The sequence below is a fragment of the Megascapheus bottae genome, chromosome 15 (assembly GCF_031878675.1).
Source record: "Megascapheus bottae isolate mThoBot1 chromosome 15, mThoBot2.hap1, whole genome shotgun sequence".
Classification (NCBI taxonomy): domain Eukaryota; kingdom Metazoa; phylum Chordata; class Mammalia; order Rodentia; family Geomyidae; genus Megascapheus; species Megascapheus bottae.
In genome coordinates this window covers 23,394,346-23,411,922 of record NC_143523.1, presented here as the reverse complement: position 1 = coordinate 23,411,922, position 17,577 = coordinate 23,394,346, and the positions used below count along the sequence as shown (strand labels likewise).

General features: G+C 43.7%; 1 protein-coding gene across 1 annotated transcript in view; it reads left to right on the top strand.

Annotated features, from left to right (window-relative positions):
* Cnnm1 (cyclin and CBS domain divalent metal cation transport mediator 1) overlaps positions 1–17,577 on the top strand; it is a 48,745-nt gene that overhangs the window by 15,651 nt on the left and 15,517 nt on the right. The window contains exons 2-7 of the mRNA XM_090345522.1: positions 6,301–6,444; positions 8,267–8,407; positions 10,223–10,392; positions 12,128–12,227; positions 12,667–12,714; positions 16,699–16,761. Coding sequence (XP_090201648.1) covers positions 6,301–6,444; positions 8,267–8,407; positions 10,223–10,392; positions 12,128–12,227; positions 12,667–12,714; positions 16,699–16,761 — 666 coding nt within the window. The remainder of the gene's footprint in view (positions 1–6,300; positions 6,445–8,266; positions 8,408–10,222; positions 10,393–12,127; positions 12,228–12,666; positions 12,715–16,698; positions 16,762–17,577) is intronic.

Below are 17,577 nucleotides of genomic sequence, written 5' to 3'. Positions count from 1 at the left end.
TTTGAGCCACAGTGCCACTTCCAGTTTTTGGTGATTAATTGGACATAAAGAATCTCATGGACTTTCCTGCCTGAGTTGGCTTAAAACTGTGATTCTCTGATCTCAGTCTCCTGAGTAGCTAAGGATTACAGGCATGAGCCACCAGTGCCCAGTACAGTTGGCTTTCTTAAAACGGTAATTACTCTGCCAGGTGCTGGTGGGATACCTGTAATTCTAGCTGCTGGGGAGACTGAGATCTGCGAATCACAGTTCAAAGCCAAGTCTATGAGACTCTTATCTCCAGTGAAGTAGAGGTATGGTTCAAGGGGTAAAGCACCAGCCCTGGGTGAAAATGCAACCCACTGAGTTCAAACCCAGTACCAGCACAAATACAACTAACAATAACTTCACAGAAGTATAATTCACAAATCATAAATGCTTACTATGCATATTCATAGAGTTATAGCAGCTGTCGCTCCCCATTCCCTTCTTTCTCAAGTTCTCAGCAAGGAATAAAGTTTAAAGTTCTACTTTATTCCTCTGTAGATTTGTTGATTCCGGAAATCTCACATAAATAGAATCACTCAGCATGTGGCTTTTTGTGTCTGGCTTATTTCATAATAGTTTCAACATTTATCTAATTTTACAGCCACATAATATTCCATTGTACAAATATACCATATTTTATTTGTTTGGAAATGTGGATTATTTCTACTTTTTTGCTATCACAAATAATGCTGGCCATGTGTTTTCATTTCTTTAGGAGGGGTATTGTTGGGTCATATGATCATTTATGTTTCACATTTTAAAAGATATCGGGAAATTATGAACAGTGACTGAGGATTCTAGTTTTCCCACACTCTCCCCAATCTTTATTATTTTCATTTTTACTATACCCACCCCAATGGATATGAAGTGAGGTCTCATTCACATTTTTATCTGCGTTTCCCTAATGATAAGGATGCTTGAAGGAAAAAAAAAGGTGTTTCATGTGTTTCTTGACCATTATATGTCTTTGTGGGAGAAATATCTGCTTAAATCCTTTGTCTACCTTATAGTTGAGTGTTGTTTTTGTGAGTTGTAATATTTCTTTATATATACTGGATGTAAGTTCTTTATCTAATGATTTGTAACAATTGTTTGTCTTTGAGTTGTTTTCACTTTGCTAATGACATCTTTGATATATAGGTGTTTCTAATTTTCATGACATCCAACTTATTTGTTTTTTTTCTTTTATTGATCATATTTATGCTGTCTTAGCTAAGAAAATATTGCCTATGCTAAGGTACAATTTTATTACTATTTTCTTCTACAAGTTTTTTGTTTTTGTTTTTTTCCGGTCCTGGGGCTTGAACTCAGGGCCTGGGTACTGTCCTTGGCCTTGGACATTCTCAAGGCTAGCGCTCTGCCACTTGAGCTACAGCACCACTTCTGGCTTTTTCTGTGTGTGTGGTATCGAGGACTCAAATCCAGAGCTTCGTGCAAGCGAGGCAAGCACTCTACCACTAGGCCACACTCCTGACCCTACAATTTTTTAGGTTTTTTTCTAAAACACTTTATGCTTAGATTTAGAGTTTTAGGCCCATTTTTAGGCCCACTCTTTTCATATGATGTAATCATCAACTTCATCCTTCTGCATGTAACTGTCCCAGTATCACCCAGGAGTTATTGAATTCTTAAAGTTGACAATTTTATATGTACATTGAAACAGTTATATCTCGTGTGTGTGTGTGTGTGTGTGTGTGTGTGTGTGACACAGGGGCTTGAACTCAAGGCCTGGGAGCTGTCCCTTAGTGGTTTTTACTCAAGGTAGGCACTGTTAACACTTGAGCCACAGCTTTCTCTTCAGATTTTTGCTGCGTGGGAGATGAGAAAAGTGAAAAGTCCCTTGGATTTATCTGCCTATACTGGCTTTGAAACACAATCCACAAATTTCAGCCTTCCATGTAACTAGAGTATTATGGGCATGAGCCACCAGCACCTCAGTTTCCCCATACTATTATTGATGTTGGAAGCCCTCCCAAGCAGACAAATCCAAAGAGTCTTGCTTCCAGTTAACCAGCAAAAAGCCAGAAGTGTAGGTGTCAGTCAAGTGGTAGCATGCTGACCTTTTTTTTTTTTTTTTTTTTTATGAGTTAAAAGCCAAGCAAGAGTAATCTGAGTTCAGGTCCTAGCACGAGCATGCAAAGAAGTGCACTGATTACAAAATATTTCTAAATAGATTACATAGAACACTGTCCTATCTTGAATATTATATAAAGGCCTTCAAATCTGTTGCTTGCTATATCCTCAGATTGATTATATAGAGTAGTCACGCCTTTTTTCATGTGATAGTGCTCTACACAACAGCAACAGCAAAACTTGTTAATTTCATTTCATCATATTCATTCATCATTCGTAGAGAGAAAATGTGACTGTTATATGCATCTTCTGGACTCCGTATTACAAAAAGAAACATCCAGTTATTGAAATTTTTAAAAATTGAAGCACTCACTTTTCCAAGTTTTTCCATTGTACTAGTCATTTGTTTATCGTCTGCTAGCATATGTTACCAGAAAACTGAGAACAGGTGCCATAAGTTTATGAAAAATGTGTTGGAACTTTCAAACAAACAAGAAAACTTTAAATTGTACACACTGTAACAATTAACATAATCTAATTTAAGCTAGGACTTCAGTCCATTTGGGGAGGATGTGATCCTATTTTTTTAAGGATAATTTTAGCAAAGTGGTGCAGGGCTTAAGTTTTAATTTAAAACAATAGTATTCAATCAAAATACAAGGTTTGGGGGGTGGGGTGGTTGAAGTTAGGACTTCATGCTTGCTGTGTTATCACTTGAGCCACACCCCTAGTGTGGCCCTAGGTTTTATTAGGGTTTTGTTGTATATTTTTGTTCAGATAGATTTTTGACTGAATATGCCTCAGACCACAATCCTGCTACCTTTACCTTCCATGTCTCCAGAGACCTGTAATTAAAAAACTTCTTGGGGAGCTGGGAGTTTGGCCTAGTGGTAGAGTGCTCGCCTAGCATGCACGAAGACCCAGATTTGATTCCTCAGTGCCACATACATAGAAAAAAAAATCCAGAAGTGGTAGTGTGGCTCAAGTGGTAGAGTTCTAGTCTTGAGACTGCCTAAGGACTGTGCTCAGGCTCAGGACTGGCAAATAAAAAAAAACTTCTTGGGCTGGGAGTTTTGCCTAGTAGTAGAGTGCTTGCCTAGCATGCATGAAGACCCAGGTTCAATTCCTTGGTACCATATATGTAGAAAAAGTTGGAAGTGGTGCTGTGGCTCAAGTGGTAGAGCCCTAGCCTTGAGAAAGCCCAAGTACAGTGCTCAGGCCTTGACTTCAAGACCTGGGACTTGCAAAAAATAAATAAATAAATAAACAACTTCTAATATCCATTTTAATATTCTCTGTCATACCAACTATAGATTATTATGTATTTTTCTGTTTAGTTCAGTTCATCAGGTCCTTATTAGCTGTCTGATGTATGAAGAAGCCCATTTAAGTATGTAATCCCGTTGTCCTGGGGACCTGGGCACTGCATAGCCACCTACAAAAAGTAGGTGATAAATTGTGATAAATGCTCTTAGCGAGTTATCAAAGGCTTAGGACAACCAGGCAAAGGGGGCAATTCTGAATGGGGCCAAGGTAGGAGAGCTATTTGGAAGAACTGACACCTGAGCTGAAAGAACAGAAGAAATGAGGTAGAGGTGGGCCACAGTGCAAGCAAGACTCAGAAAGGCACTTGGGAGAAATCCAGGCAGTCTGTAGACTACTGTAGCAGGGCATGCGGTTACATAGACAAGGAAGAGCCACTTTTTTTTGTCAGGAGTGGGGATTGAACTCTGGGCCTGGCCACTGTCCCTGAGCTCTTCAGCTCAAGGTTAGCACTCTATCACGTGAGCCACAGCACCACTTTTGATTTTCTGATGCTTAATTGGAAATAAGAGTCTCATGAACTTCCATGCCCTGGCTGGCTTTGAACCATGATCCTCAGATCTCAGCCTCCTGAGTAGCTAGGATTACCAGGTATAAGCCATCCGCACCTGGCTGTTCTACAATTTTTTAAATTCATCTTTCTGACTTTAGTTCAAACTCCCAAAAGGTAGCTACATAGTGAAATGTTAATGGTTACTTATGTATCTGGAAGATTGGCTGTCCCTCTTGTGGGCTACTTTTAAAACTGTCCAAGAAAAGCTGATGAAGCCTGTACTTCCTTTGTTTTCTTCTTTTGGCAAGAAAAGCATCTGAGTCAGTACCCCAGATATCTCCTTAAATGTCTCACAACCAAGAAAAAGATTTGCATTTCAGAAATACGATTGGGAAATTTATCTATACTGCAGAGAAAAATACACTGATATGAAACATAGCCATTATATTAGACTCCAGTCCCTAGGTAAGGACTAAAAACAGTCACCAGGTTTCATCTACCATCCAGCTCTGTCTCTTGTAGGCTCTGCAACTTTGGGTGTGTATTTTGGCCAATCCCTGCCTCGGTTCTTTCATCTGTAAATACAGGTACAAAAAAGTACTTGGAGCTTTGCATAAGAAGTCAACAAGTCAACACATGTAAAGTGCTCCAAAGAGAGCTTGATACATAGTAAATGCTCAGTCAACATGAACAGTTATTATTAGGTTGTTGGGTAGTACAATGTCTGCTTCTCCTGCTGATGGCTCCCCCCACCCCCAACTGCTGTTCTCACCACAATGGCTCTAGCTGCTCCATCACAGCTTTCACCTTTGCCCTTTGCTGCCATTTCTCCTTTTCCTCAGCTTGGCCAGTCTACTACTGATGAAAATCAAAAGTAGGCAAGGGGGGCTGGGAGTTTGGCCTAGTGGTTAAAGTGCTTGCCTAGCATGCACAAAGACCCGGGTTCGATTCCTTGGTACCACATACATACAAAAAAGCCGAAAGTAGTGCTGAGGCTCAAGTGGTAGAGCTCTAGCTTTGAGAAAGTCCAAGGACAGTGCGCAGGCCCTGAGCTCAAGCCCAGGACTGGCAAAAAAAAAAGTAGGCAAGGAAGACCACTCAAGAAAAATCTTCATTTGGACCTAATGTTGTAACACAAGAGGGCAGCACAGGAAAGAATTTCTCACATAGTAAGCCACACAAGCCTCCTGAGGTAGCCAGAAAGCCAGTGTTACAAACTGTTTACACCAATCAGGGCCAGCCCCTCACGCAGATGAAAGATTGTGTTGGTACTGATCACGGCAGAGCCCTTAAGCACTACTCATGGCAGTCCCTTATGCAAATGAAGGCCTGTGTTTGCCCAGCTTCAGGTCTTCAGGCAACCAAGGGAAGGAAGTGCTCCCCTCTGGCTTGTGGTGGAAGGGGCTGCAGTCTTCTAGAGTTCACCAGGCTCATGATGGCAAAAGTCCTGTGCTTGTCAGGGCCAGTGGCAGTGGCCTCTGGAGCAAGAGTCATGCTTTGAGTTTAGAGTGTTTTTAGGTGCTGGCAATCCAACTGCCTCACTGGGTCTGCCGGTCTGTCACTCAGAGTAGGCAGGGCCTAGGAAGGGGCCGAGCAGTTGGCCTTTAGAGAATGAACTCTCCACAGCCTCTAATATCTCAGCATGAAGGAAAAATCAACTTCCAACAGGTGCTTAATAAAAGTTTATCGGGGGGCCAGGAGTTTGGCCTTGTGGTAGCGTGCTTGCCTAGTATGCACAAAGACCCAGGTTTGATTCCTTGGTACCACACACATAGAAAAAGCCAGTGGTGCTGAGGCTCAAGTGGTAGAGCTCTAACCTTGAGAAAGGACAGTGCTCAGGCCCTGAGCTCAAGCCTAGGAGTGGCAAAAAAATAAATAAATAAATAAATAAAGGTTTATCATTCACATGAGCAATGCCACAGTGGCCTGGGCATAGGTTCCTGCCACATGTTTCCATTGGACTGTACTCTGTAAATAAGCACCACTACAGGTGTCCATTAAAATTGTGAAATTTAAGCATCACATTGCGATGCCACAGTCAACAATAGACTGTGTATATCATGGTGATAACCATATGACTATTGTGCCTAGGGACATGACAGCCATCTTAGTTTGCATAGTTACACTCTAGGGTGTTCAAATAGCAATGCAACCAACAGTATAGCTGAGACGCTGCTCTATCATTAAGCAATGCGCCACAGTATAAAGCATAAGGTTTGCATTTGAACAGGCTTCTATGCGAATTTCATATGTTTTAGGTGGACCTAGAAGGAGTTTTAGTCCTTATACTGGTCACACAGAAGCTTTGTGTCATCTTCTCATAAGGGAAAGAAAGTGTTTCAGTGCACCCAGACAGGTAATGATGGTTTCATTTGTTCTTCCAGGAAAATCTCATTTGGCCATTGTGCAGCGTGTGAATAACGAGGGAGAAGGGGACCCCTTCTATGAAGTGATGGGCATTGTCACGCTGGAGGACATTATAGAGGAGATCATCAAGTCTGAGATCCTGGATGAAACTGACCTCTACAGTAAGTGCAAGGCCGGCTGCTCCGTGATCATCTTACTTCCCCCCCAGAGTCTCGGTGATAGACTCGTTTGATACCCCATGTGAAAGGCTGCCCAAACAAGCCCTGTGTGCTGATGTGTGCCAGCCACCTCTGCCTGAGATGCCACAGCATGATGCCCTACCTCAAATCACCTTGAATCACTGGGAACATACTAGCCTAGTGTTCTCAGAAAGAACCTTCCAGAAACAGAGCCCAGACCAGGAGAAGGAGGTGTACTCTCTTTGGGGTGGAAAGGGGACTAAATAAAACAGTGTGCCCCAAGCAGAGGGAGGGGGACAGAGGTCTTTCTGCCCTTGTTTCTGCCCATGTGTCTCCTGTGTCATCTCTGTCCAGCTCCCTTAAAACTACTCACGCTGAGGCATCAGTGAGTAAGGGAGATGGCTGTGCATTGCCCCCATCCCACCTAAGCCAAACCGTAAATGTGCCATCTTTGGTACAGCTTTTCCCTCCCTCACATCTTTCAGCAAATCCTCCAAGTTTCTCATTCAACCCAGATCCCGGGGCTGTGCCCTTGGCTGGCTCCTGTTACTGTTTCCCACTCTCTTTCCCCTCGGCTCTACTGCTTCTCAGGGGCAACCTGAACTCCTCTCTGCTGATAGTGGTGCTTGAGTTACTGTGCCTTTTCAAAGCATTGTGTTCCAAAATTACAAAAGCATGTTCTCTTCATGGAAAGGGATTCCAAGACCAGGAAGTATTTCATCTGAAATTCATCTTCTGAGACAGCCATTCCTTTCTGTTAAAAAGTTCTTAGTTTACTAGAAGCAACCTTACAGAAATTGGCTGCTGGTACCCTACGGCAGAAAAAATAAATAAATAAGCAACCTTCCCTTTGCACACCAAGAAGAACCAAACTTAAAGGTAGGCCAGACCTTGACAAAACTAACAGGAAGGTTACCATGTCATGCCTTACTCCAGGAAACTGGCCAGGCTGTCTCCTTCAGACAGGAATTGAGTTCAGAAATGACCTCACACTCCTGATTCTAGGCCCCCTTCTCTACCTCATCCCTCATCCCTCTTGTCCAGCTTTCTCAGTAGGTAAATTGGGGAGGACATTCACATTAAAGTGTGAGTAGTTGATTATTTAGAATGAGTAGGCATTTGAACAACCTTAATGTTCCAAAGATCCACTGGTAAAAATCAAGTGAATAGCCAGGCATGGTGTCTCACACCTGTAATCCTAGCTACATAGGAGGCTGAGATCGGAGGATCAAGGTTCAAAGCCAGCCTGGGCACTAAAGATTGTGAGACTCTTATCTCCAATAAACCACTGGAAAATGGGAAGTGGAGTTGTAGCTCCAGGGATAGGGTGGTAGCCTTGCGCTGAAGAGCTTGGGGACAGCGCCAGGCACAGAGTTCAAGCCCCTTGACCAACCAAAAAAAAAAAAAAAGAAAGAAAGAAAAATCAAGGGGATACTAAGCAATGGTGGCTCATGCCTGTATTATCTCCAGTTAAATACCAGAAAGCCAGAAAGCGGAGCTCTGGCTCAAGTGGTAGAGCACTAGCTTTGAGCAAAAAAACTCAGGGACAACACTCATGCTCTAAGCTCCAGGACTGGCACAAAAGGAAAAAATATCAAAGGAATGAAGGGAGGAAGTGGAGAGAATTCTTCTGGAATGATGTTAAGTGACAGTCTTATGAGGGAAAAAGGAAGGGGACTTGAGGCAAATATATAAATCAAACCTGTATTGGTTACTCGTGTAAGTGAAGTGAGCCATTTTCCATGGGAAAGCCTCCAAATCCAGCAGTGACCCTAAGATGGCTTGTAATCCTGTGACACTGCAGCTGACAATCGGAAAAAACAGAGGGTCCCGCACCGGGAGAGGAAGCGACACGACTTCTCCCTGTTCAAGCTTTCCGACTCGGAGATGAGAGTAAAGATCTCCCCGCAGCTCCTGTTGGCCACACACCGCTTCATGGCCACGGGTAAGACCTCCTCCACCCTCCTCTAGTCTCCACCCTAGACCCATTCTAGCAGGATCTAAGGTGGCACCAGGCCCCACACACATCACACCTTCCAACCCCATCCGAACATCTGGCTGGCACTGAGAGTCACTGTTCCAGGCAGAACCTTCTGTTGGCTAACAGGATGACAGCAGGCCATGTACTACCATAATGAGCCTCAGGTTATCGTCTTCACTGGAAGTGAGTACTACGCCGACTCTTTTGACTGCTTGAGGAAAGAGCTAAAGAAACCATGACTGTAATTTACCCCTGGCTGCTTTCTTGCTAGAGTCTGAGGCCAACCTCCCTCTCAGATCCCAGAACATCTGTCCCAGAGGAAAGAAAAGCATCATCCCATGCACTGACAAGACCCTGGGGTCCATTCTATTCCACTGATTGTAAAGGCTTTGAACCACAAGTTATGAAAATATAGAAGTATACTATGAAAATTGGGCACCAATGGCTCAAGCTAAAATCATAGCTACTCAGGAAGCTGAGATCTGAAGAATGTCATTCAGAGCTAGCCCAGGCAGGAAAGTATATGAGACTCCCTGAGTTCAAGCCCCAGAACTGGCAAAAAAAAAAAGGGGGGGCGTGGGTTGGGGGTAGATTATGAGTTCTAAGGTCTGAGACCTTAAATTCTTTTTTTCTTTTGCCAGTCCTGGGACTTGAGCTCAGGGCCTGGGCACTGTCCTTGGGCTTTTTCAAGGCTAGAGCTCTAGCACTTGAGCCACAGCACTACTTCTGGCTTTTTCTGTGTATGTGGTACCAAGGAATTAAACACCGGTCTTTGTGCATACTAGGCAAGTACTCTAGCACTAGGCCAAACTCACAGCCCTAGACCTTAAATTCCTTAAGAAAAGAGTAGAGTTTATCTTTCAACTCTCTGACCCACTTGTCCATGCCTAATTAATGCATTAACCTGCAGTGATCTTATTTATCACATGGTCAGTAGTTAATGAATCCAGCATATTTATTGAGTGTGTAATGGGTACTGGCTTGGTTTTTTTCCAGGTGCTAATAAAAATGTAAGAAATTTGAAGTTAGAACCTCCTTAGAATTTTCAACATGTGATTTAATTATGAATATGGATTTCTTTTTTTATTGATGTTTTAATTTTGTAGGGATAGGCTCTCATTTAGTAACCCAGGCCAGTCTGAAGCTCAGTATCCTCCTGCCTTCTCCTCCCAAGTGCTGGAATTATAGCCATCATGCCAGGCTTAGGTTTCTATAAACCAATGGCTAATTTCTAGAGCAAAGTACCTATATCTGTTTAATATAATTATGTTTTACTATATTAGTACCTATTCATAAATGTTGATTCAGTGATGACAACTTACCATTTAAATAATTAACTGCCTTTACAAACCTGAGATTTCATTTCAACCAACAGACATATCACATTCAAATAGGCTGGGTCCAATTCTCTGTATTTCAGTCTGTTGTACTATTAATGTCTTTGTTGATAACATGACTTAGTTATCCAGGCCCAACATTAAATGCGTCCAGAGAGAAAATTAGTATGAAAATGGACAGTTCTAAAATGGGGTGGCCAGTTCTCCTGAGATATAATGTAAGCGGCCACATCCTCAGACGGCAGGGAAAGGCCCTGAGATGCACATTCATGTTTCTATTCCTTCATCCCAAGAGGGGACAGAAGCCCCTGCAGGCTGGTGCCCAGGAGTATGCAAAGGTATATTCTAGATGTCCTCAGCTGCCCCTCCCACTCCTCCCAGCTGCTGCAGGATGGACAGGTGTGAGAGGTGCTGATTTGCCCTGCCTCCCTCTGTCCTCTAGAAGTGGAGCCCTTTAAGTCTCTGTACCTTTCGGAGAAGATCCTGCTGCGGCTTCTGAAACATCCCAACGTGATCCAGGAGCTGAAGTTTGATGACAGGAATAAAAAGGCTCCTGAACACTACCTCTACCAGCGCAACCGCCCCGTGGACTATTTTGTGCTGCTTCTTCAGGTGAGTGGCGGAGTCAGGGAATCTCTCAGGGCATCAGGAAGGCATCTCCCACGTAAAGGGGAAATGCTTGCTTCCCTTGGTGCCTGTGCCAAGATAGTTGGCTTCCTTATGGTGGACAGGACCAGCTGTGTGGCTCCCAGGAGGAGTCCAGGCATGGAAGACTTATTATCTGACCATTCAGATATTGGGGATAGGGTGAAAAGACTAGCTCTCCAGCAAAGCACCTCTGTTTCTGAACCTCCAAAAGCACTTCCCTGTGAGTACCTGAAAGCTCAGCTGTCCATTCCCTGACGTGAACCTGCCAACTGCCTCCCAAACCTCAGACCATTCTTGTTCAACCCTCCTCTGAGGATCTAAACTCTCACCTTCTCTGTCATTTCACTGGTCCTTGGAGACAGGTAGATTATATTCATTGTCTATGGCACTCTGCATCTTCTTCTCTCTTTCAGAGACAAGGAAGAGACAATGATAGCATTCCCCATATTCCTATAAGGACCTCCCTAAGTGCCTGTTTGGCCTGTCTTAAATGTCAGGTGCACACTGGAAACCATCTTGAATGAGCTCCATCCCTGACTCCTTGTCTCTTCCCCGCAGAATCATATAGCCCCTAAGTGCACTGATGCTGCTAAGAACTTGCTAAGACTCATATTAATTTGAAATGGCCTCTTTGTTACATTACACCTCAGCCTCTCCTGTCCAACACCACGTACTTCCTTCCAAATAGCCCCAGCAAAACAAGAACAAAGTCATATTACTCACTGTTAGAAATTGAGATGGGGTCCTGCTTTATTCTCACAGTAATATCATAAACCCATACAATCCTTCATCTTGTGCTTAAAAAAATTTCAGGAAAAAAAGCACCTTAGTTTTCAAATAAAATCTGAAAGGAATAAAATATAGTTGAAATACATAACCCTCAGAAATTATAAAAATTTGTCTTTAAATTCCCAATGTTGCCCTTTCCCAACTCACCTTGACCAAATAATTCTTCTGAACCTCAAAGTTTATGTATCTTTAAATGCATAGTAAACATTACAGATCCCATGGGCTGCTGGAACTGACTTAAATGCAAGTCCATGTCATGTGTCTAACAGCGTCAGATCCATCCACTTACACTGTGCCTTACATTCCATTAATATGCTCACATTTACTGTCACTATAGGAATCCAACAAGCTCCCTCAGAGACTAGATTTTTGCCTCAATGACATGTAGCTCTGACTGTGATGGTGAAGCAGTGTATGAGACTCTGTCTTTGCTAGTGCTTGGATATATGTTCTAGAAGAATCATAACTGTGTTTAAGAAGAGCTTGGTTGTTTATAGCTAGATGGTGCTATAGGAAAATGAACAAATGATTTTACTACAGGGCTAGAGATTTAGTCAAAATGATAGAGCACTTTATGAGTGTCTGTTAGGCCCTGAATTCAATCTCCATACAAAAAAATAAAACCTCTTTATTCCTTAGCCAAGCATACTGGTGCATGCATATAATCCTAGAACTTGGGAAACAGAGGTAAGAGAATGAAGAGTTCTAGCTCAGCTTTGGCTATATAGCAAGGTCCTGTCTCAGAAACACAAAGTTGAAAGTACCGTTTGTGAAATCTAAATAGGTCTCACATTTTGCTCTGTGATAAAAATGTGAATCTACATGTGATGCAAGCAAAAGTGCTTAGGTACTAGTCAAAAATAGACCTGGAAGTGCTCACTGTGGCCCGGTCTGCTTCTCCTGTCTACAGGGTAAAGTGGAGGTAGAGGTTGGTAAAGAAGGCCTTCGCTTTGAGAATGGAGCCTTTACCTACTATGGAGTGCCAGCCATCATGACCACTGCTTGCTCAGGTACCCCTGCTCCCAAGCCAAAGCTAGCAGCCAAGCGGGGGAATCTCAGGAAGAGCACCTGTGCTCAAGTCCTGTCTCCTCTTTTGACCTCTGCTATGGACCCTGGCCAAGCCATTAAACTCCTTTGGCTTTTGGTTTCTGCCTCTCTTAAATGACTGTAACACCCACTTTAGAGGAAGAAAAGCTTTCAGTTCAAAAGAGCAAATCACATTGTCCAATGTATTAGGGGTGAGGAATGTATTTTTCAGTCTGAAAGGACAAGTTATCAAGTTATTTAGGTTTCCCCTTTGACTTCCTGCATTTTAGAGGGTTCATTGGTACTGGGGCAGGTGGCGGGGGAGGAAGTGGGCGGGTAGAGTTAAAGTTGAGAGGTTTCCACAAGAGGGTCTCTTTCCTGAATTGCCTCTGAAATCAACCCACTGCATCCCTCTGTCCTTAGATAATGACGTGCGGAAAGTGGGAAGTCTGGCCGGATCCTCTGTCTTTCGTATGTATCTCTCAAACCCTTCCTCATCCTCCCGTCATGGCCCTGCCTCAGCCCTGTCTGAACCTGGGCTGGGCTAACTCAAATGCTGGCAGCCTCTCTGTAATGCCCTGCCAGGAACACTGCCTCCTCCCAGGTACCCACAGACTGTGGGGGCTTAGGTTCTGTGTGTCTGGAATGTTCGCTGCCCTGCTACTGCACAGGTGATGAATGGCAATGGAGGGGAAGGATGGGCGCCATGACCTGCCACCCTCCAGGGGATGCAAGGGAGGTGTGTGCTCTTTCCTTCTCAGCAGTGGCCTTTACCTAAAAACTCTGCTGTGCCATTATTGTACCTGTGGTGTTGTCCTCAGGTAGACATGATGGTTCTGTTGGGGATGCAAGCGGGAGACTGGTACAATATGTGGCTTTTCTGCTCCACCGCCCTTGGTCACTACCTCTCAGCTGGGGCTGAGGTGGGTGCTGGCTGGCCGTGCATGCTGCTGGTGAGGGCTGGCTTGCTCTGGCCCTCTGTGCTCTACCTTCTGGCTGTTCTCTATGTAGAGGTACTGTGCTTGTTTTTTAGACGGCATGGCATTCATGGCAATGTAAGTGGGTCACAGGGCATTCTTTCTTACATTTTCTTTATGATTTGCTGGTCTGAAGTTTGCATTGCTTTCAGCGGCTAGTGTTGACAGAGGCCACTTTCATGCCAAGCAGGCAGAGTATTTCCTCTCCTCATAAAGTGATCTTCCATGAGCCTTTCAATTAGGATTTGTCAGCAGATTCCAGAACTGGATGTCACAGTTCCTGGGAGATAACAAACTCGATGCCATTTTAGAATGAGGACAGGTGAATTATTTGCCCCTAGCCATCCAGCAAGCGAGGACTTGGCTAGGTGCACCCCTGTGCACATACAGCGCAGGGAACACAGATTTTAGATCTGGAATGCAATTGCTATTTGGAAATAGACAATTATTGTATGACTTCACTTCCTAACCCAGCAGATGACTGAAATGAAGGCTAAGTACCTGCCACACCTACAGGGTTTTGGAACTTCAGTGGAAGGAGATCTTGTAAAATAAAAAAAAAAAAACATGCTACCCAGGGACCCTTAAGCCATCAACTCTTAACAAGGTTGCTAAACAAAGTATTGGTATTGTGTATGAGAATGCTGGATGGGTGAGGGACAGGCTCCAGGGAAAGATAAGCCTTAATCTCCAAAAGAGATATCTTCCACCCATCATGTTAGGATCTGCTCCTGGATGTGTTGGCCCTGACTTACCTCTTGGAGAAGGAAAAAGTGATAGGAACTCTGAGGGAAAAAAAGTACTTTATCAAGCTCCCCAGCCCACCCAATTTAGATGACCTTCTCTTTTGTTCTTTTCTTTTCTTTTTTGTCAGTCATGGGACTTGAACTCTGGGCCTGGAGTCTGTCCCTGAGCTTTTCAGCTCAAGGCTACCACCCTACCCCTTGAGCCACAGTGCCACTTCTGGTTTTCTGGTGATTAATTGGAGATAAGAGTCTCATGGACTTCTGTGCCTGAGGTAGCTTTGAATCATGATCCTCAGATCTGAGCCTCCTGAGTAGCTAGGATTATAGGCATGAGCCACCACATCCAGCATGACATTCTTTCTTTAATAATAATAATATAATAATAAGTAGGAACAAATCTTTTCTAGATTCCTCTTTTCCTTTCTTCCTGCTTCTAGTTTTTTCTGACAAAATCCTCTGCTTTAAAGCTGAAGCCAGTGGTACGAGCTCCTAATCCTAGCTTTTTGGGAGGCCAGTCTAGGCAAAGAAATTTTCAGATCCTTTCATGACCAAAAGCTCGACAAAGTAGCTCATGCCTGTTATCTTAGCTTCATAGGATGCATAAATAGATTGAAGTCCATGGAATACAAGACTCTATCTCAAAAATAACCAGTGCAAAAAAGGGGGATAGAGCTAGTACGGTGGCTCACACCTGTAATCGTAGTTACTCAGGAGGCTGAGATCTGAGAATCAAGGTTTAAAGCAAGCCGGGCACATAGACGTGAGACTCTTATCTCCAGTTAACCACTAGAAAATGGAAGTGGGGCTTGGCTCAAAGGTAAGGAGGTAGCCTTGGGCTGAAGAGCTCAGGGACAGCATGCAGGCCAAGTTCAAGCCCTATGACCCACAAAAAAATGAAAGGAAGGGATAGAGGAGCAGCTTAGTGGTACAGCTCTAGCCTAGCAAGTAAAGCCATTAATTCAAACCGCATCATGACCACACACATGCACCTTTAGTTTTGTTTTTTTTTTTTAAAGGAGTAAACGTTCAGTATTCATCTCTTTAAAACTGGTTAACTAGGGGCCGGGAGATTGGCCTAGTGGTACAGTGCTTGCCTAGCATGCACGAAGACCTGGGTCCTATTCTTTGGTACCATATACATAGAAAAAGTTGTTAGTGATGCTGCGGCTCAAATGGTAGAGCTCTAGCATTGAGAAAGCCCAAGGACAGTGCTCAGGCCCTGAGTTCAAGCCCCAGGACTGGCAAAAAAAAAAAAAAAACAACTGGTTAACTAGGGAAACTTTCAACTGTCTTTCCTTTTCCACACTTCTGGGCATTTACAAATGTTCAAGAGGAGCAGGTGCTTAAGAGTTGTGCAGTGAGGGGCCTGGAGTTTAGCCTAGTGGTAGAGTGCTTGCCTAGCATGCATGAGGACCCGGGTTCAATTCCTTGGTACCACATACATAGAAAAAAGCCAGAAGTGGTGCTGAGGCTCAAGTGGTAGAGCTCTAGCCTTGAGAAAGTCCAAGGACAGTGCTCAGGCCCTGAGTTCATAGCCCGGGACTGGCAAAAAAAAAAAAAAAAAAAAAAAAAAAAAGAGTTGTGCAGTGAGGAAAGAACAAAACTCCCCTGTTTGATGATGCACACATTAGTTGAAGAATAACTAGATTCTTCTTAACACTGTTGTGTTTTATTCTCCAGTGATTCTCACAACAGAGGCCTATTCAAATATTCATTAGCATCTTATGTCAAAATCAATGATTAGAAAGTTCCCCTCTTCCATCTCCCAGCATGGATAAGTGGTTTCAGAGACAAGCCCTGTAGTACAGAAGGGAAGTACACAGAAGTTATTTCAGTGTGCCTTTACCTTCATTCAGCTTCTGTGGGAATGACCGGATAGGATAGGATACAGATTCCCATGAGAAATACCACTGGATCAGGATCAAGATGGGGAAAGGACTATGTAGTTGCTAGACACTACACACACACACACACACACACACACACACACACACACACACACACACACACACACACACACACACACACACACACACACACACACACACGCGATTACTAGGTGATAACCAAGACCATATTCAACTCTGTGAGGAAAGAAAGAGAAAGCAAAAGGAATAAGGAGAGATGCCTCAAAGTACTTCAACTTCCTACAAAGTGACTGTGCTGTAACTCATCCCGTTAACTCACACTGGAGCGATGGGCTTGCTGTCTGCCTTTGTTCACATCCTCTGGCAATGCACTTTGTCACCAGCCCTGGGACCACAGGAAAAGCACTTAGGAGTCCTGAGCAGGATCCAGCTTCCTTGAGGAGAAGCCTGGCAGGAGCATGCACTTGGCTTTTGAGCCTCTGACGACCTGTGGTAGGTGGGCTTCACGAGGCAGCAGGGAGAGCCTAATGCAAATGCAGCCCCATGCTAGGACAGATCTGCTAGCTCAAGGTCAGAGAAGGCTGTTTCCCAACTCTTTATTGGGGCACTGCCTCCGTTACTCATTGATTATTTTAGAAAAATCCATTTGCTTTTTTTTTCTTTCTGGAGAGTGACTTTATGAGCAGATATGATTCTCACATTTTCAAAGGCAAGGTTTTTGTTTTTTGTTTTTACAGAGAAATGTGAAGCTGTGAAGATCCAGGAACAGATTGTCTCACTACTTTGCTCTTTGTCTCTCTCTCTCTCCTTTGGTGTGTATCTTCTCCATCATCACTCATATACCTTTGGCCCTTGACTCTTTAGTGCCCGTCTCTGTGTCTCATACCTTCGCCTTCAACAGAGGGGACTCTCTGGCAGACTCCCCAGGTAAACATGCATGGCTGTCTCAGGTCTCTGTAGATCCACTGGGATTTTCTCGAAGGCTCTCGCCTTGTCACTGTCCCGCACGAGAACTAGCCTCTCCCCACAGCCACTTACATCATCACTTAGGCAGAGTGCATTGCACAAATGAGTGCACTGTGTCACTCTTTTGCACATAGTGCAGTTGCCTGCTGCTTGCAATTGACATTGCTGACTGCTTCAGCCTCATTTCACTTTGCTGCCGGGGGGGAACTGTGTTGTGGATGGACAAATGGTGGGCGTCAGGGATCTTGTGTCTTTTCTCACTCCTTGAAGAGTAGAAAGGTAAGGACTAGGAAGAATAATGGAACTCTGTTTTATTCCTATCTCTCTCTTTCCCCTTTCCCTCTCTTGTTAAGATGCTCGGTGGTGCTCATACCTTGCCTCTGCCTCTATACATACAAAGGACACTAGGTAAAACTATCAGAGCAACTTTTCATTAGGTCTAACCTCTTTGGTTAATTAAATAAAACATTGCTAATTTTCTTTTTTTATCAAGTGAAACCTCATAGAGCTACACAGCAACTGAACCCAATAGTCATTTACATTACTTTCATGTCTAGAGGTGGATTTCTTAGTCCTCTAGAAGAAGTAGTAACCCAAGCAGGAATGTATTTGTTCAATTGCCCTAAAGTAAGAACACACTCCAATTTATTTATTTATTTATTTATCTATTTATTTATTTATTTTTGTGGGTCATGGGGCTTGAACTCTGCCTGGGAGCTGTCCCAGAGCTCTTCAGCTCAAGGCTACCACTCTACCCCTAAGCCTGGGCATTGTCCC